At 43.7% G+C, this 24643-nt stretch overlaps 1 protein-coding gene across 6 annotated transcripts in view; it reads right to left on the reverse strand.

Annotated features, from left to right (window-relative positions):
* tanc2b (tetratricopeptide repeat, ankyrin repeat and coiled-coil containing 2b) overlaps positions 1-24643 on the reverse strand; it is a 165759-nt gene that overhangs the window by 65740 nt on the left and 75376 nt on the right. For 5 of the 6 annotated variants that reach the window (XM_034292070.1, XM_034292072.1, XM_034292071.1 and 2 more), the window contains 2 exons: positions 10206-10283; positions 8189-8368 (listed from right to left, as the gene is read on the reverse strand). In XM_034292070.1, coding sequence (XP_034147961.1) covers positions 8189-8368; positions 10206-10283 — 258 coding nt within the window. The remainder of the gene's footprint in view (positions 1-8188; positions 8369-10205; positions 10284-24643) is intronic. The other variant, XM_034292076.1, reaches the window with a different exon arrangement.

Here is a 24643-nt window from a genome sequence, read left to right on the forward strand (position 1 = left end):
CATGACAGTCTAAAAAATCTCAATCTCTCTCTCTCTTTGGCTTTCTCTATTTTTCACCCACTCAAATTCTTTGTTATAAAAGAGCCCTAAACAACATTATTATGTGTACTGTTCTCGGTAGACGTAGCAGCAAAGATCTATTAGAGAATTGGGAGGAACAATTCAGAACCCTTTAACATTACTGTATGACTTCAGTGTTTCTGCTGTTAAAGTTCACTCAAGTTTAATCTGTACATACTATCTAAATCGTGGAACAAAACAAAAAATTCAGGCTAGTTCATGATCTGTATAGGTTCATCACATATAGCAGGTCTCAGCACAGACCTTCAATCCTGCATTAGAAAACGGTGTCATGTGTCAGTTTTCTAAATGTATTAGAAAACTGACACACAACAGTCTATTTACAACCATTGAGTTATCTTGATAATCTCAATGCAGATAAACGCTTCCCTGTCTACTGATAAGAGTGTTTGTTAGCTATTTATAGCTTATCTATTTATAGCTTACCTTAATGGACCGCAATCCCTCAATCTTGGAATACAGTGGAATTTCAAAAGACCAACACAAGTCACATCACTTCAATGAGATACGTTCATGCACATTATGCTGTATGTGTTTCCTAGCCTCAACAGTGAAATCATACAATCATGAAATCATTGCATCCATACAGTATCGACAAAGCCTACGAGCTTATGAAGCAAACAGCGGGTGACATCTGAACAGCACAGGGAAGGAAAAAACCCAACAACGAGGCAGAAATGTCTCCCCGTTCCCTATATAAAGGACCACTACAGACTTGAGCCAAACAGACTGCGGGTTCGGGTCAGAATCCGAACACTGGGTTTGGATTCTGGATGCAGGCCAAGGCGTAGGCACTGACTTCCTCAGTTCAGGTCCACTGAGCCAGTTCTTATGACATTTTATTCCATTATAACTATTACCGTACCTTTTCACAACTTAACCTTCTCTTGTTTTTTTCCCCCGCCACCTGTGAAAAGTCAGAGGAGCTGAAAATGTCACATTTCCATTCGGCGGAACAAATGACTGCGCTTGTCCGGGACGAGGTAGGAGGGGCCCTGGGTGTGGAGAAGGAGCGGTGAGATTCAGAGGACATGGAAATGTAGAAATGGCTTGAGCCACACACAGAGGACAAGGTCATGGCCTTGCTTCTCCCTCAATGGCCTGGGGAGGTCCTACGGAACAGCTTAGCTCAGTAATTCACACATACTGTAGACGGCCGCACCTCGCCACACACACCCACACTGAGGTCAGGGTACGGCACACGGAACGGCTTTGGGAAAGCAGAAACTGACAGAAAATGGCTACTGATCAATGGCTTACCTAAAGTTGCTATAATGGTACAGTGGATGCAGAGTAAAGAGCGCAGAGACAATGGATTTCAGATTGACTAATAATAGCAGTGTAATTGCAGTGAGGGTGGGAGAGCAAAGATACAATACAAGGGGAGGGGGGGGGTGTAGCTGTAATACCATAAGGTCTGTTCCGGAGCTTTGAAGGGCAAAAGCAATAATGTTCCATCTTAACATTGAAATCCATGGGGAAGGAAATAAACATTAATCTCTAATCCTATTGATTTCCAGCTGTCATTCATTAGTGGAAGGCTGTGTGATAGAAGGAGAGAGATGTTGAAATAATACCGTTAATAGTTTCAGAGTGGAGTGAGCCCAATCAATCAGCAGGCTCTGGCTCTGCGTCCCGAATAACACCCGATTATAGTATATAGAAAACCCTAGGGAATAGGCGGCCACTTGGGATGAAACCTACATCTCAGTAGAAAGAGCCAGCCTGCCAGTTTGTTATTAAGCAACAAACAACCAATCAGGGATTACAAAAACACATAAAACAACAGGCTAACAAACAACCAATCAGAGATTACAACAACACATAAAAAAACAGGCTAACCAACAACAAATCAGGGAATACAATAACACATAAACAAACAAGCTAAAAAAACAACCCAAAAAAAAATCACAACTCATAAAACAGGCTACAAACAACCAATTATAGATTACAACAACGCATTGAACAACAGTCTAATAAACCACCAATTAGCCCTTTATGTGCATTTTGCGAACCATTCATTACTCAACTAATTAAAGAATCATGATTCCTTTTCCTCTGAGTGACTTTTTTATTTCAGTCGTTTGTTAGGACTTTTAAGGTATTAATGTTATTATTAGACAAAGAGAAAGCAGTGGTTCCAAATCCAGAGCCTTGGTAGAGGTATTCATTCAGTACAGATAATCCAAAGGGCAATGCAGGTAAATCGTAGTCCAGACCAGCTTAGTCAAGAACTGGTTATCAAAGAGAAGGCAAAGGTACAAAATCGTCAAATGGTCAGGTAGGTCAAGGTTTAAGCTAAGGTCAAATAACTAGTAGGCGAAAATCACAAGAGTAACATGCTTAGTATGTCTTACGAAATCAAAAATACCTCACAAGAAACTGAGACTGACAGAATAAATAGGTGCACTAAACAGGTGGAACGAATTACGCAAATTAAGCATAGAATACAAAACCCAGAAACCACTGGGGGAAAAACCTGGTAAATGACAAACAAAACCCTGTAATACATTTATTTATGTATTTACTTATTTCCTTAATTTCTGTATTTACTTCAGTATTTCCTTGTCTTTAAGCTAATGAGGGGGTGGGACTTTAACAGTCAGCAGTAGCAGTCAAGCGCAAAGAGAGAGAGATTGAATCAGAAGACCGTGAGTGCTATTTTAGATCCTTGGTGCATTCCCATGTTGTGCATGTGTTGGATATTGCCCAATCACTATTTAGGAGAGGTCTTCAGAATGGACTAGTTCTGTTTTGATCAAGTTAGGCAAGCCTGCTAAAACAAATCCTGTAATGAACCGTTGCTGGTAGCAAAGCTATGGACATTATCGTTTTAATTTAAATTATGAAGTTAATAATAAGAATTCAAAGGAATTTGAAGAGCTCAGAATGAACATTACATACAGTTGAGGTAATTCGCTAAACATGTATGATTTTGAAAAATCTAAAAGACATCCTCCACTGGGATTAACCTGTCTTGTTGCAGTGAAAGCTACATCCTGGACCGGCCCACTACCAACAAATACAGATTTGTATATTCGGGGATTGCCCAAACTAAATGCCTGTCTCATGGCTCAGTTATTTAACCTTTTGTTTTTCTGCAGTTTGGTTGATAGTTATGAACTTTAGTCATGCCTTCTAAGTGGCTTCATTAAAACACATTAATTTAGCTATTAGACACATGCTTAGCATTAAGATTAAGAACCAATTTATTTTAATGTCAAGTCCAACAGCAGCAGCCTACCAAGCTTTCTAACATTATTGCAGTCTGCAATGTAAGACAAAAGTTACTGTTCACCTGCGCTTCCTCCCTAATGGTGGTAAATGCTGCCTGTGTACTTAAGAGTCAGTCTGCAGGGTTTTATAGCAAGCTGTTTTAAATGCAATTATTCATACCTTTTAATCGGGTTGGATTTGAAAAGAGTTACGTAGGCTGAAGTAAATATGTTGGTATACCAACATTTTAAATATGTTGGTATACTCAAATCAAAAATCTAAAAATCAAGGTGATGTAAAAATCAAGGCGATGACCCAAGCCAGGTTAGCTCAGTCTTCGCTGTATGTTGCCATTTGGGTACTAACATAGTCAAAGCAAGCAAGGCATGTAAAGTCGATCTTTGCACTCTGTTACCTATCAACCAATTGGAGTAAGCTAACACTGTGACACACTTTGACTGACAGCCCCTCAGTAGCTTAAAGACAAGGAAATACAGAAATAAACAAATATGGAAATACAGAAATATATGATTTAGGAAATAAATAAACAGGGAAAATATATTGATTAATACATATATCATTACATTTATTTTTATGTATAAATATATTTCTTTTGAGATGAGATGACATTTATTTATTTATTTTAGATTTTGGCAGTTCTGGTCCTCCATACGAAAGAGGTCAGAGTCAACTGTTGTTTTGTTTTATGTGGATCACAAGCATAGAAAAGCAGGGTCAAAGTATTTTGACACAACTATGCTACTTTTCATAGTTTTGATAGCTATCAATCAATCAATCAAATGTATTTATAAAGCCCTTTTTACAACAGCAGTTGTCACAAAGTGCTTTACAGAGACACCCGGCCTTAAACCCCAAGGAGCAAACAACAGTAGTGTTGAATTTCAATACTATGATGCAACCACAGTCAGAATGATGATATTTTGAGACTATATAGCGGTGTAATTAGACATACAAATGAAAAATGCTTCTTATTTAAGAACTCAGTAAGATATGAGCCTGTGGCAGGGCTCATTGGCCATTTAAAGGGGTTATCCACCTGCAAAAACACAAATCAACAAAGAAACTCCCATCAATCTGTTGAAAGTCTGTGTTTTAGAACCGTGTACACTAATATATTTCATCATGATTTAACTTCGAAGTGATCCATCTGTGAAAACAGGCAATTGTGTTGTATAGCTATACATTCTGGTCACTGGAGATGGTGGATAACACTCCATCACATTTCATAATGCTTTTAAAATAAAACAATGACCTGAATCTCCAAATTGACAAACAAGCCAGTAGATATGGACATACTTTTTTTAAATCGGAATGATAAAATATTATTAGCATTTCCCTGAAAGTATAGAGCTCATTGTCAGATTACTATCGTTTCGTCCTCCACTACAATGAAACAAAGCCGGGTGGCATTTGCATGCCTGAAGACTTGGTTGCCACAGCAACCTGATAAACATAGTTTTGAGCTAGAAACACGTTCTTAACCAAGTGGAGAAGGGCACTTTTAACTCACATGCTGATACTGATTTTGTTATTATTATCTAGATACACTTTCAAGACCTAGACAATGAGGTATGAATGGTTTTAACCAGTCAGTCTAGAGCAATAAATGCATAGTCTCAACATATTTCCGCAAAACAAATGCCACATACTGTTGCTAACTTCTAATAACTATGACATGCTGAATATCTTCAAAATGTTCAACATATTATAACATATAACATCATGTAGCATGTATATCACAGAATTGTTTGTTTTGGGGTGTTTTACCCCTTTAAGATGTGTTTATGTGTTATCGATTTCATGTGTGTCAACTCCCGAGCCGTTCCAGAGCCGACCAAGATACACGGTCCAGCAGATTAGCAGCATGATGGCGCAGATCAAACAACACAACAGCAGTGGAATCAATGCTGAGTGTTTGAGGCCAAAACAGACAGGTCACCACTGTGCTCCTCTGAAGCTAATGGATGTTGCTGTCTGCTGCCCAGTATTCACAACCCTCTACGAGAGACAACCGTCTTGGCTTGTGATCCTCTGGACCAAAGGCAGCATGGCATTTCCTGCTGCGGACCCTACGGATGTTCCAAATGCTACCCTACTCCCTGTGACCCACGTGACCTTTGCACACAGCACTGGCAGTTGTGCAATGTGGAGGGATTAGGATGCCATTTGGGACCGGGAAAAGCAGGAGCTCTGTAAAGGGGTAGAGCCATAGGGAACCCTCTGCCAGCCCTGCCCTCCTGCCCGCTCCTCCAATCCATTTCACAAGTAGGGTTCAGAGTAGCTGGGACCCCCTGGGCCAAACCTCGACACAGGCAGAGAGGCTGGAGGGGATTAAATCAAAAGCTCATTGATTTCCCTAAGAAGGTCATTGCTGCTTTCTGAGGGTTTTCATTCCACCTGGAACCACGGGGTTGAATAAGGCCCGTCCGGCTCTACCTAAGTAGCTCGCTCACCACCAGCTCTGTGAGACCAATCAATGCGGGGGGGGGGACGACACACACGGACGGACGGACTATGCAGGGGCGGGAGGGGGGGTTGAGGCTGGGGACAGGTCTGGCTCAGGTTGTAGAGGATGAGGGACAGTTGGGGGGAAATTACAGTAGGGATGGGGCAAGGAAGGCCTTCCAGGGGCCATCAAAGTGCAGCCAGCTAGGCTGAAGACCAGCTCCGCCCGATCCTGCTGCCGGTTCCCGAGGGTGCTGGGAGTTGCACGGCATTTGACACGCATTCCAAAAGGCAGCCTACAACACACGTAGCGCACTATTTGTGACCGGAGCCCTGCGGAGCCGGGTATTAAACAGGGCACTATATAGGGAAAAGGGTGCCATTTGCGACGGCCTCAGATGCCCATGCTGCCCGTCCTGTGACTTGGCACTGACAGACAGTGCTGGGAGTGGCACTGGGCTGAATTAATTAGAGAGTGAGAAGGAGGCTGGGCGCACACGTGACACCATGCCTGCTTTGGTGCTGCAGCTACCACTGCCCGCCTCTGACTGCCGGGCAGCTAAAAAAACATATTGACAAAAAGCAGAGAAAGTCGGTTTATTTCCGTTTAGCAGAACAAATGAACAGGTGCCCGGGCTGCACCCCAGAATGTTGGTTGCAGCGGCGCATGGCCGTCCTGCTGATGCAGTTGGAGTCATTATGCGGAGGTAAAATATACCGTGTGAAAACAATCGTGCAGCCACAGAGCTCGGTTAGCACACGGAGGAGTATCAAATTAAAGTAATGAGAATCTCCAATTCCCGTGTCGCCTCCCCAAAACACATTGCGGCGGCGTCAGCAGCCTCATCGCTATCAACATGTAATTGGCATACATTAACAGAGCAAAGGATAATCATATATTTTAATAACAAGGCAAGCACTAAATCATTCACTGACTGACTGACTGTGCGTGTCGACACAATCAGAGACCTCCCACCCAAACTGGGAGATAAGGACTTGCATAACTGAGGGAAACAGAGACTCGCCTCTGTCATTAATCAAGCTATTCTTGAACAACAACAGCAGCGTTTCTCCCTACGACAACCGTTGTCAAGATAGCGGCGTACACAATGAAGCTCCCAGCATTCCCTTTGATTCACACAGATGAAAGTATGGTCGTTAAATTTGTCTGAATGCTCTGCAAACACCGAGAGGGAAAAGGAGTGGAGGCAAAGAGAAGGAGGTAGAGAAGGAGATTGAGGACATTTAGGCAGAAGTAAGAAAAGAGAGGAGAGAGAAGAGTAGAGGGAGGAGAGAGGAGAGTGTGGGAAGGAGAAAGAGGTGAGAAATAGGAGTAAGGGATGGAAAGAAAGAGAGGGTAGGAGAGAAAACAGAGAGAGATAAAAGGAGAGAAGGGACAGAGAATAGGAGAGACATGAGAGGGAAGGGAAGAGTGAGAATGAGAATGAGAGAGGGAAAGAGAGAGAGTGAAGGAGACGGAGGGAATGAGTGAGAAAAAGAGGGAGGGAAGAGAATATAGTGGAGAATCAAAAGAGGAATGTGAGAATGTAATATAAACAGATTTGGTGGTCAAGACTGGCTTGCTGTGAAATCTAATTTCCAGGCCCCATTCCCTCCAATTCAGCTCTGGTCGGCAACAACAAAAAGCCTCTCCAGCTGTAGCAAGCTGCAACCACACTGGTGAAGATGACGGCTCTTAAAAGGCAACGTTTCCATGAATAAATGATTCTGTATAATGTTCATAACACGCCGCAGCGTAGCGGAGGGGGTTAACGATACAACTAGTCAAGAGAGAGTGGTGCGCTGCTCCCTAGTGGTGAATGTTGAATAACACTTCAAATGCCCACACACTCACGGCAATCAGCTGCATGATGCTCCATTTATGTATTTCTACGTTTCCCCAGTTACTACAATCCATATTTTTCCAAGTTCATTTCATGCCTTGAATTGCCAGCCACAATAGGCTGCTAAAGTGCAATGACAATGCAGAAATCAATTATAGGCTGTTAATGAGAAGAGAGTTAGAGAGACAGGGAGGAGACAAACTGGTGTTCAATATTCTCATTTGGTCAGAGATGAGTGGGATGAGTGCGGTCGGTGATTGGTTAGCGGCGGGAAAGTGACAAGGTCAAATACAAGCAGTAGAGACAGACAGCTCATATCAGCCGTTCCAGACCAACCATCAGTCAGGCCTGGAGCACTTTGGTACGCCATAGGAGACCGATATCCGTGATCACTGACGTAAGCGCCCCACTGTTTGGCTTCTCGGCAGCTCGTTTTGAATGACCACACAAGACATTCCCACACCAGTGAGCGCCACCATATGGTTGCTTAACCAAACTCCGAAAGGGAAAGGACAGGCAGCTGGCTTAGCTTACGGCAAGATGTGCTTCCAAGGTGCAGTCTATAACTCTGTCACCAGTACCTGGGTGCTTCTTGGCGGGCTGCAGTCGGACGCTGACGGTCTGGTGGGTGAGCATCGGGGAGGAGGGCAGGGAGCGCGACACGCCCTCCATGATGCGGATGTGCTGCATGCCCTCGGTCGCAGAGAAAGGCAGGCCCGGGAGGTCGCCCTCGAAGACACCGTCGCTGTCTATACTCCCACCTGCAGGAGGAAACAGAGTGGTCAACGTCGCAGCAAAGTGGCACGGCGTTCCGCGCATGTATTTCGTGTCTCATTTCATATTTCACGACAGTATAAAGAGTTATTCAAGGAAGCTTACGGGCAGCTATTTGCGCCTTTATGTTGCGTTATGTTGCATTATGCCTTGTTTATGAGGCGTTTTAAATGTGCTGACAGTGCACCTCCTGCTGGGAGCAGGGTGCACAGTCGCGGGTTCCCCCAAAAGCACAGTGAATATGGAACCCTGGCAAACTGTCACATTATTGTGGGGTTGTTGACTGGGGTCTGCAAGACCTGACCCAGTGGTTATTGCCCTGCAGTCATACAAGAACCACGTGCTGCTTACATGACAGGATGTCTCCCCGCTTCCCTGTTTCACTCCGCAACAACATACCAGAAACCAGTAATCTCCCATGTCTTTCAGGACTTTTCTCAGAGCATCCAAAATACAGAGCCGGAAAAGAGAGAAGCCATTATTTAAAAACTACCCCACCATGGATGAGCCCCCAAAAAATGCAAAGCAGTTATCTCTGAACAAAGGCTTCTCAACTCCCAGTCCAGGGACCTGGAGGACTGCGGCCTCTCTATTCTACTTATACTAGTTCATTGTATTTATCAGGCGGCCCAGGTGTAAAGGACAGGGATGACATCAGCAGCACTCTGGCTCCCCAAGGCCTGGAGTCAGGAATCACGGTCTAAACCACATCAACACCTCGCTCCAAGAACCTGGCTCATTCTCACACTCCACGGCCCACTGGCATTTAAACAGTCCTCCACACAGTTCTACCCAGGCACAGCCCGGAGGGGCCCGTCCCACCAGACAGACGGAGCTGTAAAACCAACTTGCCAATGGAAAACATCAGGTGTGTGTCATGGCGGAGACCAGAGAACAGGAGCCATTAACGGACAGGGCTCAATAACAACATCCGCTAGTCTCCACGGAGGGCGGTGTGTCCGCGTGACAATGAGACTGCAGCAGCTGGGACCGCTAATACTGTCACACGCACGCACACACGCACACACACACACACACACACACACACACTGGCTCTGTTGTTTCAGCTTGGCCTGAGAGATTCCATCGTGGAGGCACATACTGTATCAACAGAAGTGGTCTGGTCACCTCCCTCAGCATGGCAGTCCAGGTCTTGTCTTTCTGTCAATCTGTCTATATGTCTGTCCACATGGAGTGGGGGGGGAGGGGGGCTGTTGAGCGCTACTTGTTGAATTGTTGAGACGGGTATTTTGAAGGGTTTAAGAGCCACTTCACAGAACAAAACATACAGACGCAAAAACACACAAACAAAACACCCACACATGGAAGCATTCAGCTGAAAACAGGTCAACACCAGGATGCCCATCCATTGAGCAAAGATTATTTGCATAAAATAGTATGGAAGCAGAACTCCATAAACTCCATATTTCTGGCAAACAAATACAGAAATTCTCTCCCTGCTTTAGTTAATAATTCCAGGTAACTAAATTACAGGCAACATAAAAGGAACATAAACATTTTCTGTAGTGTTGTCTCCCCAACAAATGAGCGCTTCAGTTCTTCTACAGAAGTAATTAAATCTTTTGCCATAAACTTATAAAATACAACATTTTAAACAGACTCCAGAAAAACCTATCGTCTGCTCCAGGCAGACACCAAAGTGACGGAGGAAAAAGATTATTATGAGGCTTACTCTAAAGATTTGGAAGGAGGAAAAGAAAGAAAAGATTTTTTTTTTTTACAAAAGTGTGTAGAAGTGTGGAAAATTATGTAGAGACGAGAGGAAGAGCCAGGTTTTACCCACAGAGTGGTGTATTTAAATACCTTTACTGGCGTGTCTCAGCTGGTAGTGATGGTCTAGACTGGGCGAGCGCGGATCAGCCAGGTCCTCACTCCCTCCATCTGCAGACAAGGAGAAGGGGAAAAGAGAGTAAGCCCGAGGAGAGGAGAGGGACCAGGGGTGTCGTACCAACAGGTATGCTTCCTCATCCTCCTCCAAACGGGCCTGGGACCTCAGGAGACTAGTGACGCAGCCCTTCCACATCCCAGACAACCCTGAGCTCCGGCGAATGAAAGTGAGACTTCGTCTTGACCGAGGCGGGCAGGGACGTGAATAGAGAGACCGACTGGGCCCAAGTCCAAAGCTCAGGGCTAGCCCATGGTGGGGGGCCGGTCTACAGCGGAACTGTTCTGACCCGGAGACGAGCGCCGAACCGCAGAGCTGGTCGCTCTACATGAGTGGGAGGCTATTACAGGGTGGTTTAGTGACAGGGCGGTTTAGTGACAGGGCAACAGTACGTGCTGACACGTTAGCAACTGACACGAGGATCTATTACTGTAGGCTCAGAGGACCGGGAGATTGGCTCTGGGATGGATTAACTACAATAGATGGAGGAGGGCTGGGTTGGAGGGGATGGGGGGGGGTCAATACAATTGCCTATCCACCACAGGGTCAGTTTGACATGGCTTAGCCCTCCCTTCGACTACCGCGATCGACATTAGAGCTGTACAACAGTGGCCCAAATGCCACTTCACTCCCTATATAATGTGCCCTGGTTAAAACAAGGTGGTGTCCTTCGTAGAGTAGGATGCCATTTCGGATACATCTATAACCTTTCATGGGGCTTACTAGCGAACCACGAATCACACCTAAACCCCACATCCCACTTGTATTAAGACGTCCCATTAATATACCATTGCGTCGTTTGAAAGTAATCTAAGGCTAAGCCAAAAGGTTTCCCCAGCTTTCAGTTTTCTATCTCGGCTCGCGGCTAAAGTATAAATAAACAGGTGTGAGCCTTTCTTTCTAAGGGTTGTGTGCTGCGTGTGTATGTATGTGTGTGTGTGTGTGTGTGTATTTACCCTAACAAACTCTTGTGTATTTCTCTCGATCAAACCCCCACAAATCCAGATCATCAGTCCAGTGGGCTGTTGTTCCAATGCAGGGTAGACTGGGCAGCTGGTGGAAAGATAAGGCCAGTCGATAGACTGGTATAATTACCCAGAGGGCTTTGTTTTGTTGGTGTGAGAACTGGGCAAGTGAAGCGTTGACAGTCACTTTGCTACCCTTGTACAAACACCATCGTAAACCACTTTGATAATGGTCCAATCTGTCACCTTTTAAAAACATTGTTTTAGCATAGTGAAATGGACTATTTTTTTAAGTGAATTGTGTAAAACATTGGGAGCTTAAAAATGATAGTTAAACTACGTCTGTTAATAAAGAATATAGAAACAATGTCCATTCAGCTGTTAGAGACTACACGTATAATGTTTAACAACATTAATATCGAGATTGTACTTTTGCCCTGCAAAAACTGTTTCACAACAGTCAAATTTAATATTATTAAGAATTATGTATTTCCGTAAAATATATACAGTGGATATAAAAAGTCTACACACCCCAGTTAAAATGCCAGATTTTTGTGATGTAAAAGAATGAGACAGAGATAAATAATGTCAGAACTTTCTCCACTTTTAATGTGACCTATAATGTGAACAATTCAATTGAAAAACAAACTGAAATCTTCAAGGGGGAAAAATGAAAAATAAAAACCTTACAATAACCTGGTTGTATAAGTGTGCACACCCTTTAATAACTTCGGATGTGGCTGTGTTCAGAATTAACCAATCTCATTCAAAATCATGTTAAATAGAAGTCATTATACACCTGCCATCATTTAAAGTGACTCTGATTAATCACAAATAAAGTTCAGCTGTTCAAGTAGGATTTTCATCACATTTTCTTAGTTGCATCTCAGTATAAAAGCCATGGTCCGCAGAGAGCTTCCAAAGCATCAGAGGGATCTCATTGTTGAAAGATATTAGTCAGAAGAAGGGTACAAAAGAATTTCCAAAGCATTAGATATACCATGGAACACAGTGAAGACAGTCATCATCAAGTGGAGAAAATATGGCACAACAGAGACATTACCAAGAACTGGATGACCCCCCAGAATTTATGAAAAAACGAGAATAAAACTGGTCTGGGAGGCATCCAAGAGGCCTACAGCAACATTAAAGGAACTGCAGGAATTTCTGGCAAGTACTGGCTGTGTGCTACATGTGACAACAATCCCCCGTATTCTTCATATGAATGGGCTATGGGGTAGGGTGGCAAGACGGAAGCCTTTTCTTACAAAGAAAAACATCCAAGCCTGGCTGAAGTTTGCAAAAACAAACATCAAGTCCCCCAAAAGCACTTGGGAAAATGGGTTATGGTCTTATGAAACCAAGGTTGAACTTTTTGGCCATAATTCCAAAAGGTATGTTTGGCGCAAATACAACACTGCACACCACCCAAAGAATACCATATCCACATTGAAGCATGGTGGTGGCAGCATCATGCTTTGGGACTGTTTTTCTTCAGTTGGAACCAGGGCCTTAGTCAGGATTGAGGGAATTATGAACAATTCCAAATACCAGGCAATTTTGGCACAAAACCTTCGTGCGTCCGTTAGAAAGCTGAAGATGAAGAGGAAGTTCAAATTTCAGCATGACAACGACCCAAAGCACATGTCCGAATCCACAAAAGCATGGCTTCACCAGAAGAAAATTAAGATTTTTGAATGGCCCAGCCAGACCAGCCAGAGCCCAGACCTGAATCCAATTGAACATCTGTGGGTTGATATGAAGAGGGCTGTGCACAGGAGATGTCCTTGCAATCTGACAGATTTTGAGAGCTTTTGCAAAGAAGACTGTGCAAATATTGTCATGTCAAGATGTGCCATGCTAATAGACTCCTACCCAAAATGACTGAGTGCTGTAATAAAATCAAAAGGTGCTTCAAGAAAGTATTTGTTTAAGGGTGTGCATACTTACGCAACCAGGTTATTGTGAGTTTTTTATTTCAAGTTTTTCCTGCTCAAAGATTTCAGTTTGTTTTTCAATTGAATTGTTCAAGTTATAGGTCACATTAAAGATGGAAAAGGTTCTGACATGATTTATCTTTGTTTCATTCTTTACCATCACAAGAACCTGACATTTTAACAGGGGTGTGTAGACTTTTTATATCCACTGAATATTCAGTAGCTGCATGGGGAGCAGTAAATTGTGCCAGAGGACAAAACTGTGATAAGTTGTATCAGTGAAAAACCAAGAAATTCTGTCTTTATACTGACAATTTCCAGGTTATCTGCAATATACACAGTAGGAACGGTGTCCCTTAAGTTATAGAACAGTGGTTATCAAAATGTTTCAGTAAATGTACCACTAACTGAATTTTCCTCCTCAGAGTAGCCCTGAAAAACCTGCTCATTTGAATTTTACAAAGAGGCCCATGGCCTCATGACGACTTCCATGTTGCTCCCTGTGGACAGGCCATGTACCCTGAGAGCACTAGTACCCCTGGTTGGGAACCACCGGCATAAACATCTCCTTCCTTGCTAACCCTAACCCACTCACAGCACCGCTGAGCTACAGTTGGAGGCTGCTCTTTTATCCAGTTAAAGAGGACACATTTGCAGCAGACAAAAGAATAGCTCTTTTCATAGGAGGATATTTTTCTAAAGGAGATTGGGATGTGCTTTGTTTTAGAAAGTGACAGATACAGAGGGAAGATAAAACATCGCTTGGATTGAGAAACTATAAGATATTTAAACACCAACCTGCTGATGTGGCCAACGATGGCTCGGCGCTCTAAAGCACTAGCTGTCTCCAGCACACATGTACTGCTGAAGTACAGGTCTAAAAATACTTTGGTTTAAAATGTGCCTACAACCAGGGGCGACTGCTCTTTAAGGGCAGGTGGGGCACAGGATTTTATTTAATGTTCATTGGTCCCTGCCTTGCTGTTTCAGACTGCGTTCTGCCGATTCGAGTTCGCAGTAGTAGGCCATAGGGTAAGCGTGAATGTGAGGATAGCCCCTCTCTCACAATGCAATGTACATGTGTGAAAATATTAATATGCATGCACAGAATGTTAGTGTGATCAATGTAGATCACACAAATTTGATGCCAAGTGGGGCTGACAGCCGGTAGCCCCACTACAGCGTCATTTCGTAATTCAGAGCTGATTGGCTGTCTGTCTGTCTGGCGCCAAGGGTAGATTGAGGGTAGATAGTCTTAGCTAGCTTGTTAGCTTCACCAACACCAGATAACTTGAGAAAATTAATAAAGTGGATTTCATACTCGAACACCGGTTTGAAACCCTTAATTTGGAGGAGAAACTTGTAGTGACTTGGTGCCCATCAGCCACGGGACATTGTCATCACTCAAACTGCTGGTAAAAGTAACCGCGGGTTAAACGTGGAGTGGTTTTTGAAGAAAAAGTAGCTAACGGATAGCATACAAAAGAAGGCACTCTTCTGTTTTCCATGTGTGCTATTTGGTGGAGATGGTACTTGGTCGAGGATGGAAAACAAAGATTTGAAACATCTTTCTGAGAGGATTGCAAAACATGAGAGCAGCGGGAGTCATCTGGACAATGCTGTGAAATTGGACTTACTTGGAAGGGTAAATGTTGCAGCCCTAGTTGACAGTGCATACAGGCGCTCTGTTGACCAGCATAACAAACAGATGGAGGAAAACAGGTATGTTCTCAGTCAGATCATAACATATATTAAACTGTGTGGAAAATGTGAAACTGCACTGCGGGGGCACGACAAGTTGGTGGACTCCCTGAATCCTGGAATATTCAAATGCATTTTCGAGACTATGTGTGATGGCGATTTGAGACTTCAGAGGCGCTATGATGCTCAGCCCATCTTCAAAGGGACATCTAGCACTGTACAAAACTAACTGTTAGACTGTATGTATGAAGTATACAGGGAGGAGATAGCCAAGCAAGTGGACGAGACATAATTTGTTGCCATACAGGCAGATGAGACAAATCACAAATGGTGGTTGTGTTGCAATACATGTTGCCTGACAATACAGTGACAGAGAGGTTTTTGGAGTTTGTGAAAGTCATAGATAAAACTGGACTTGGCCTTTCTAATAGCATCAAGTGTGTGCTGGAACCACTGAAGCTGGAAGAAAAGCTGATCACTCAGACTTGTGATGGTGTGGCTTTGAGTGGAAACATCTAATGAAAGAGACATACCCACATGCCCAGTATGTTCACTGCTATGCTCACCAGCTGAACCTGATCTTGCAGCAACTTTGTTCAGCAAGGATGAGCATCCTGAAGGTGTTTATTGCAGATTTAACTGCTGTTCACCACCTTTTTCTCTGGCGCTCCAAAACGTGTTGCGGCACTTGCTGAGGCAACACAGAGAAGCATTCCAAGGCCACCCACTGTACTATGGAACTTTAAAAGTAGAACTGTCAATGCAGTTTGGGAAAACCGCGCTGCGCTGCTCCCATTTATGGAAGACATACGCACACAACCAGGATGGGATGAGGCCACCATAAGTGGGGCATACGGCCTGTCAAAAAAACTCAGGGACCGAGCCTTTCTGCAGCTGCTGGAATTATTTTTCTTCCTTATGCCAGAAGTTTATGTTTTATACAACACTCTGCAAAAACAGGAGGATCGATGCATCTGGGATTAGCAGTGTGCTCACCCGTTTCAAGGAGAATGTCCAGAATATGCGGAAGCAAACCACCATTCACGATGGAACAGATGAGCCAGGCCGACGAGTAACCAACACAGCGCCGATGATGAAGGAGGCATGCGACACAGTCATCTCCCAGGTGGAGCAGAAGTTTTCACAAAGTGACCACCTGCCAAGCTCTTCCCACAATTTGTCCTTCCCTACATCTGAGCTTGACTGTGCGGTGAAACTATGGCCTCTAGGAAACGAGGAAAAGTTGAGCTGACCACTCTGTACCACCACACTGAGCTTCACACTGGTAAGACGGCCCTGTCTCTGTTAAGATCCATCCATGAGAATAACCTAGAGGAGGCTTTTGCTTAGATCGTCATTCTGCTGAAAATTATCATAACAACACCTATGACGACATCCGAGTCAGAGAGGAACTTTTCCACCTTAGAGAGGGTAAAAAACTTAACTCGCAATACCCTGTGACAGCCGCAACTCAACGCTTTAGCCATGTTGTCCATTGAAAGCCAGCTGATTCAGCAGCTACATGACTTCATTCCCAAAGCAATCGAAAAGTTTGCCCAGAGGAAGAACCGCCGTGCCACCTTTCTCTTCAAGTGATCCCTCAGCCTTGGTGAGTGAAAGCATATTTTATCATCCAGCCTTTGTGGTTCGGGTCCGTGCATTGGTCATACTTTTGTGCTGGTTCGATTGATATAGATGGTGACGAATGTCACTGTGTCCATGCTTATCTATTAAGGTTGTTGTCATACACTCACCTAAAGGATTATTAGGAACACCATACTAATACTGTGTTTGACCCCCTTTTGCATTCAGAACTGCCTTAATTCTACGTGGTATTGATTCAACAAGGTGCTGAAAGCATTCTTTAGAAATGTTGGCCCATATTGATAGGATAGCATCTTGCAGTTGATGGAGATTTGTGGGATGTATCCAGGGCACGAAGGGATGCAGATCCCGTTCCACCACATCCCAAAGATGCTCTATTGGGTGACTGGTGACTGTGAGATCTGGTGACTGTGGGGGCCATTTCAGTACAATGAACTCATTGTCATGTTCAAGAAACCAATTTGAAATGATTCGAGCTTTGTGACATGGTGCATTATCCTGCTGGAAGTAGCCATCAGAGGATGGGTACATGGTGGTCATAAAGGGATGGACATGGTCAGAAACAATTCTCAGGTGGGCCGTGGCATTTAAACAATGGCTAATTGGCACTAAGGGGCCTAAAGTGTGCCAAGAAAACATCCCCCACACCATTACACCACCACCACCAGCCTGCATAGTGGTAACAAGGCATGATGGATCCATGTTCTCATTCTGTTTCTGTTTCATTCTGATTCATTCAAATTCTGACTCTACCATCTGAATGTCTCAACAGAAATCGAGACTCATCAGACCAGGCAACATTCTTCCAGTCTTCAACTGTCCAATTTTGGTGAGCTCATGCAAATTGTAGCCTCTTTTTCCTATTTGTAGTGGAGATGAGTGGTACCTGGTGGGGTCTTCTGCGGTTGTAGCCCATCCGCCTCAAGGTTGTGCGTGTTGTGGCTTCACAAATGCTTTGCTGCATACCTCGGTTGTAACGAGTGGTTATTTCAGTCAAAGTTGCTTTTCTATCAGCTTGAATCAGTCGGCCCATTCTCCTTTGACCTCTAGCATCAACAAAGCATTACTGGATGTTTTTCCATTTTCACACCATTCTTTGTAAACCCTAGAAATGGTTGTGCGTGAAAATCCCAGTAACTGAGCAGATTGTGAAATACTCAGACCGGCCCGTCTGGCACCAACAACCATGCCAAGCTCAAAATTGCTTAAATCACCTTTCTTTCCCATTCTGACTTTGAGTTTGGAGTTCAGGAGATTGTCTTGACCGGGACCACACCCCTAAATGCATTGAAGCAACTGCCATGTGATTGGTTGATTAGATACTTGCATTAATGAGAAATTGAACAGGTGTTCCTAATAATCCTTTAGGTGAGTGTAGAATGGATTTGTATTCCTAAAAAGTTGTCTTTCTGCTTCGTTGTGGCCTTCAGTGGTGTTGAGCTCATTGCTGTTCGCGTATGGCCCTGTAGGCTATAACATTAGTTCTGAGCTTGGATGCATTCCTAATGTAGGTTTGTTAATGTGACAGTGGTAATTTTACATGTGTGTGAGAGAGAAGGAGAGCAATTACACAAGAAGTTCTCTCTCTCTCCAGTATGTGTACTACAACACCTGGTAGAAGCAAGCCGCTCTGTCATTAAAAGTGTTTTGTGGAGCAAACAAACCTTTTCCCTGTCTTTTCACTCACACTCTCCATTCCTTCTTCTCATGCATGCATATACTCTCTATGCAATAATCACATTTTAGGGGTTTCCATAAAACATTGTGTTTTAGGGTGGCAACTCCACTCCAAACACGTATACACACACACACACCAGTTATAGACAGTACCATCGGGGTACTAAACAGCCCGTTTGTTCATTAAATCAGTCAATGGACATCATTGTTGAAAATGCTTTGTGGCCAGGGTGTTTTGCAGTTCATGCTGCGTATTTGTTTATCCGACTGATGAATAATTAGACAGGATACAGCAGACAAAAGCACTCATGAATATCATCACCAAGCAACAAGGACGGACAGTAACCATACTGCTAGAGAGTACAATCACTTCAGGACCTGTGGTCAAGTGCCTTTTTATCGATGGCCACTCTAAACAGTTGCTACATATCAATAACTACTGAGTTTTCAGAATGTAGTAAAAGATCACACTTGCAATTTAAACTTGTTTAGAATTATTTATCATGTAATTCTATGGGCTCAGTTAGCTTGTACTGGCTCTCTTTATCTGTGAAGTGGGCTGTGACATGATCAAGTGTCAGCCTAGGAACAAAAGCATATGTCAATGGCATTTAACTCTTCTTCACAGTTACCTCTGATTAAGCTATAAGACAATTTCCAAGTACAGGTCAAAATATGTAAAGTGATAGAGACAAGTTTCACCTTCAGTTTCATCACAAACATTTCATCGCAAGACAGACTAATCTTTGAAGGCCGTGGGTCAGATTTCACATATTTGGCCAATGTGGTCTAGCAAAGTATAACTATGATTTTCGGGTCCATATCTGCATCTAGCGGTGGAGGGGCGCAAAAGTAATGTATTTTGAACGATACAGAGTAATATGGGGTACTGGGATGTGTTCCATTATCATGGTACCATGAATTATAACAACAGCACATTTTACATGTAACAAAGGAGACCCTTTAGGGACATTTTAGAACCACATCTATTTAACAATAAGTCATCTTGGACCTTGTAGAGGTAGTGGACATTTCTGTGTGTAGTTTGGCGTTAAACCGCGTTAAACAAGTCGTTCAAACGTACGATTAAATTGAAGAAATCACTCAATGGTTCTGGACATCCTTAAAGCAGGCGCCCTGGGTATGTTTTGGTTCTATAAGTCTGTGTTTGTCAAGACCATTAATAATCAACGCACCGCATTCATTATTGCACCCTGCGTCCAATTATCAGTTCTGAATGCAGCCTTCAGCTTTATCTATTTTTGTCCGTGAATGTAAAACAAACAGCTGTTGATCAGAGCGGTGCCTGTGATCATGTTGTCGACCTCCGCTGCCAGCCGCCAGAACGATCAAGTCGCAAAGGAGTCGTGACTCTCCAGTCAATAGAAAGAGTCGTTGGGTGGGAAAACACATCACTATTGAGCACTGGTCGAGTGTTGTGCCTGTTCCTGGTGGGTGTTCTTCTCTCTGTGTTTTGCTCTTGGTAGCGATGATCCTGTACCATCTCTGTCTGCTAGATGTTAGCAGCGTTGACAGCCGGTGGCTTGGATGATCTTCACCGGCTTAATGGGGCACCGCGTGGAGTAAAGGAGCTCCCAGACGAAGCACAGCGGGTGGGGTGGCCCATATATCTCCTCTGAAGCCTACGCCATAAACCTGTTCCGTATCTGAAGCGGTGCCATCATTGTCGACCAATTACAGTTGGAAATTGGTCGCTTCCATGGCGACGTGTCAGCATTGAGTCTGCAAAAGCAGGGCCGGCTAGCTAGCAAATTTGTTGTACTTAGGCTTTGCGCTCTTCGATTCTCCACTGGCTGTCTGAAAGGCTTCAGATGTCCTGGAGGGAAGGCAGTGAACACAAAGAGAATATACTGTATATCTCGAAGTGATACTGACAGCAGATATACTCTGTTGTAGGGGCTAATTCGAGCAGGGTGGGTGGGGGGGGTTTGTGATCTCCTCCACCCCATTGAAATCGAACAGAACCCCTGACAGCAGATTATAATCCAACACAGCCCAGACAGTTTAAGTGGTCCATTATTTCCCAGGTTCCAAGGCCTGAAGGGAAAATGCCAGTCATCAAAGTTAATGACTCATGACTTATGACTAATAGTGTCTGTCTGGGACAACTCTCTACTGCTCTCCATTTGGTAATTAAGCGTGACGTCAGAGATAGGTTCGGTTAGATAGCTACAGTATCTCACAAGTGAGTACAACCCTCATATTTTTGTAAATATTTGAGTATATCTTTTCATGTGACAACAATGAAGAAATGACACTTTGCTCCAATGTAAATTAGTTAAAGGATTATTAGGAACACTATACTAATACTGTGTTTGACCCCCTTTCGCCTCCAGAACTGCCTTAATTCTACGTGGCATTGATTCAACAAGGTGCTGAAAGCATTCTTTAGAAATGTTGGCCCATATTCATACGATAGCATCTTGCAGTTGATGGAGATTTGTGGGATGCACATCCAGGACACGAAGCTGTCATTGGCATTAAGGGGCCTAAAGTGTGCCAAGAAAACATCCCCCACACCATTACACCACCACCACCACCAGCCTGCACAGTGGTAACAAGGCAAGATGGATCCATATTCTCAATCTGTTTACGCCAAATTCTGACTACCATCTGAATGTCTCAACAGAAATCGAGACTCATCAGACCAGGCAACATTCTTCCAGTCTTCAACTGTCCAATTTTGGTGAGCTCATGTAAATTGTAGCCTCTTTTTCCTATTTGTAGTGGAGATGAGTGGTACCTGGTGGGGTCTTCTGCGGTTGTAGCCCATCCGCTTCAAGGTTGTGCGTGTTGTGGCTTCACAAATGCTTTGCTGCATACCTCGGTTGTAACGAGTGGTTATTTCAGTCAAAGTTGCTTTTCTATCAGCTTGAATAAGTCGGCCCATTCTCCTTTGACCTCTAGCATCAACAAAGCATTTTCACCCACAGGACTGCCGCATACTGGATGTTTTTCCATTTTCACACCATTCTTTGTAAACCCTAGAAATGGTTGTGCATGAAAATCCCAGTAACTGAGCAGATTGTGAAATACTCAGACCGGCCCGTCTGGCACCAACAACCATGCCAAGCTCAAAATTGCTTAAATCACCTTTTTTTCCCATTCTGACATTCAGTTTGGAGTTCAGGAGATTGTCTTGACCGGGACCACACCCCTAAATGCATTGAAGCAACTGCCATGTGATTGGTTGATTAGATACTTGCATTCATGAGAAATTGAACAGGTGTTCCTAATAATCCTTTAGGTGAGTGTATAGCAGTGTGAATTTGCTGTCCCCTCAAAATAACTCAACACACAACCATTAATGTCTAAACCGCTGGCAACAAAAGTGAGTACAGCCCTAAGTGAAAATGTTGATATTGGGGCCAATTAGCCATTTTCCTTCCCTGGTATCATGTGACTCGTTATTGTTTACAAGGTCTCAGGTGTGAATGGGGAGCAGGTGTGTTAAATTTGGTGTCATAGCTCTCACACTGCCTCATACTGGTCACTGGAAGTTCAACATGGCACCTCATGGCAAAGAACTCTCTGAGGATGTATAAAAAATATTTGTTGCTCTACATAAAGATGACGTAGGCTATAAGAAGTTGAGTGCACTTGCTCAGCGTCATATCCAAAGGTTGTCTTTGGGAAATAGACATATGAGTGCTGCCAGCATTGCTGCAGAGGTTGAAGGGCTCAGACCATACTCCGCACACTGCATCAAATTGGTCTGCATGGCTGTCTTCCCAGAAGGAAGCCTCTTCTAAAAATGAAATGAAAAGAAATCCCGCAAACAGTATGCTGAAGACAAGCAGACCAAGGACATGGATTACTGGAACCATGTGATGTGGTCTGATGAGACCAAGATAAACTTATTTGGTTCAAATGGTGTCAAGCGTGTGTGGCGGCAACCAGGTGAGGAGTACAAAGACAAGTATATCTTGCCTACAGTCAAGCATGGTGGTGGGTGTGTCATGGTCTGGGGCTGCATGAGTGCTGCCGGCACTGGGGAGCTACAGTTCATTGAGGGAACCATGAATGCCAACATGTACTGTGACATATTGAAGCCGAGTCTCCCTTTGGAGACTTGGCCGCAGGGCAGTATTCCAACATTATAACGACCCCAAACACACCTCCAAAACGACCACTGCCTTGCTAAAGAAGCTGAGGGTATACCCCAGACCTAAACCCCAGTGAGCATCTGTGGGGCATCCTCAAACGGAAGGTGGAGGAGCGCAAGGTCTCTTACATCCACCAGCTCCGTTATGTCGTCATGGAGGAGTGGAAGAGGACTCCAGTGGCAACTTGTGAAGCTCTGGTGAACTCCATGCCCATGAGGGTTAAGGCAGTGCTGAAAAATATTGGTGTCCACACAAAATATTGACACTTTGGGCCCAATTTGGACATTTTCACTTAGGGGTGTACTCACTTTTGTTGCCAGCGGTTTAAACATTAATGGCTGTGTTGAGTTATTTTGAGGGGACAGCAAATTTACACTGTTATACAAGCTGTACACTCACTACTTTACATTGTAACAAAATGTAATTTCTTCAGTGTTGTCACATGAAAAGATATAATCAAATATTTGCAGAAATGTGAGGTACAAGTACTCACTTTTGTGAGATACTCTATATATGCATGTACTTGGATATATTGGAGCAGTCACTGATAAGCAAAATACTTGTCTTTCCCTATGAAAGCTGTGATTGCCGTTACACTAGATAAAAAGCTATTGTACTTTCTGTTGAGTCATCCCTGGTGACTGTGATGCTGACTTTGTCAGTGACCGGTCAGTCTGCCACTCTGCAGCACTGTGAATTAGCTGTCCGGACAGAGCTACAGTGACTTGTGTCAGACTACAGCAATGTCCTTCTTACCACTGTGGCTCTGCCTGTTCTCTTTAATGTGCAGTACTTCTAAACAAAGTCCCAGGTCAACACAGGAAGTGAACTATGAGGAGAATATTGGGCCACGTCTGAGTCAGCCTGGATGGTTGGTGTGGGTATTCCCCTTCCATACCACCATCTGACACGGCTCAGGTGAGACTGTACAGTGGGGTGACGCCATCACCATATTCGCTCAGAAGCCTAAATTGTCATATTAATGTCTCTGGAAGATTTGGATGTTGAAAGATCTACTACTAGAAAACTGGGAAAATCCAGAGCTCATGTGAAAGGCATGATAATAAAAGAAACTGACATTTAAACAGCAGGCCAACGCCCACACATATAAAACAGAACACATACACAGCATACATAACATAGAATCACCACTTCTGCAAGGGTTTTTTGTTAAACAATCAGCGTGTATTTTTGTGCATGCACGTGTGTGTCGTGTACATTTTGTTCCATTTTGTTCTACTAGATCAAACACCAAAGCTCTCAAGTTTAACATGAGATTATTACACTCATTCTCAGAAAAACTACAAAGTGGACACCCATGCAATGTACTACAAAGCAGTAGGAGAGAAGACATCTGTTCAGTTCAGTAGAGTGAACCATAGACTAGACATCCTCATTTACTTCAATTACATCTTAAAGTGATGCTTCAGAGCTCTGATAAGATTTGGCCAGTAGTTTTGAAAGCAGTGTTCAAAGGCCAAAAAGGGTTCCTGGACATGTGCAACTGCACAATGTGAGCCATTCTGTAAGATATGTAACGCCGAAAAAATTACCAAACAAATAGGCAATTTCTATGGCAAGTAAACTGGATGGTCACTTTAACTGCTTTTTTAGGCTGTGATCTGTTCTCCTAATTCACCTTGGTCACGTTTGCCAGGTTGTATGAATGTCACAGAGACCACATACACCCCTTATTCATGTGTATCCTCAAAGCATATTGAAATGCTACCACGGCCTTACAAAGCGAAGACACTGCAGAGTAAATTAATTTAAAATGTCAAGATCCCGACACAAAAACCTCTAACATGGCGTCCAACCACGGTAGAGACAGTAGATGGAGACCACTCCCACAACGTCATAACTGGCATTTTCTACTTGACTACATAGAAACATTGATATTTCTCTGGTCTACTGTCACTGTGAGTAGGTTTTACACATGTATGCCTCTCATTGGTTGATAGCTGTGAGGTAGAAAGGAAATTCTGTCCACCCTAAAGTGTACAACTGTGCACGTTTCCCCTGTGTAGGCAACACTGTTTCACCCACACAAATCTGCAACCAGAGAATCTGAGAGATAAACACACATTCAGTCAGTGGCATGCTTCTGTACCAAACAGACACCATTTAAACACTCCACTTCCCCAGGAATAGAGGTCGGCCTTGTCTTTGACTACAGGGACAATGGAGTGTGTTGGTGTGGGGTGTGTGTGCAGAGGTAAGAGAGGTAATGGAAGGCGAGCAGTTTGTCACCCCTTGTATTATAAAGTCTGACAGGCCAAAGACAACGCTGTCAGCTCTTATGTAATGTTCCCTTGAGGAAGGACCAGAGTGCTGAGCAAGATGA

This window comes from Esox lucius, chromosome 5, assembly GCF_011004845.1.
Source record: "Esox lucius isolate fEsoLuc1 chromosome 5, fEsoLuc1.pri, whole genome shotgun sequence".
Lineage (NCBI taxonomy): Eukaryota > Metazoa > Chordata > Actinopteri > Esociformes > Esocidae > Esox > Esox lucius.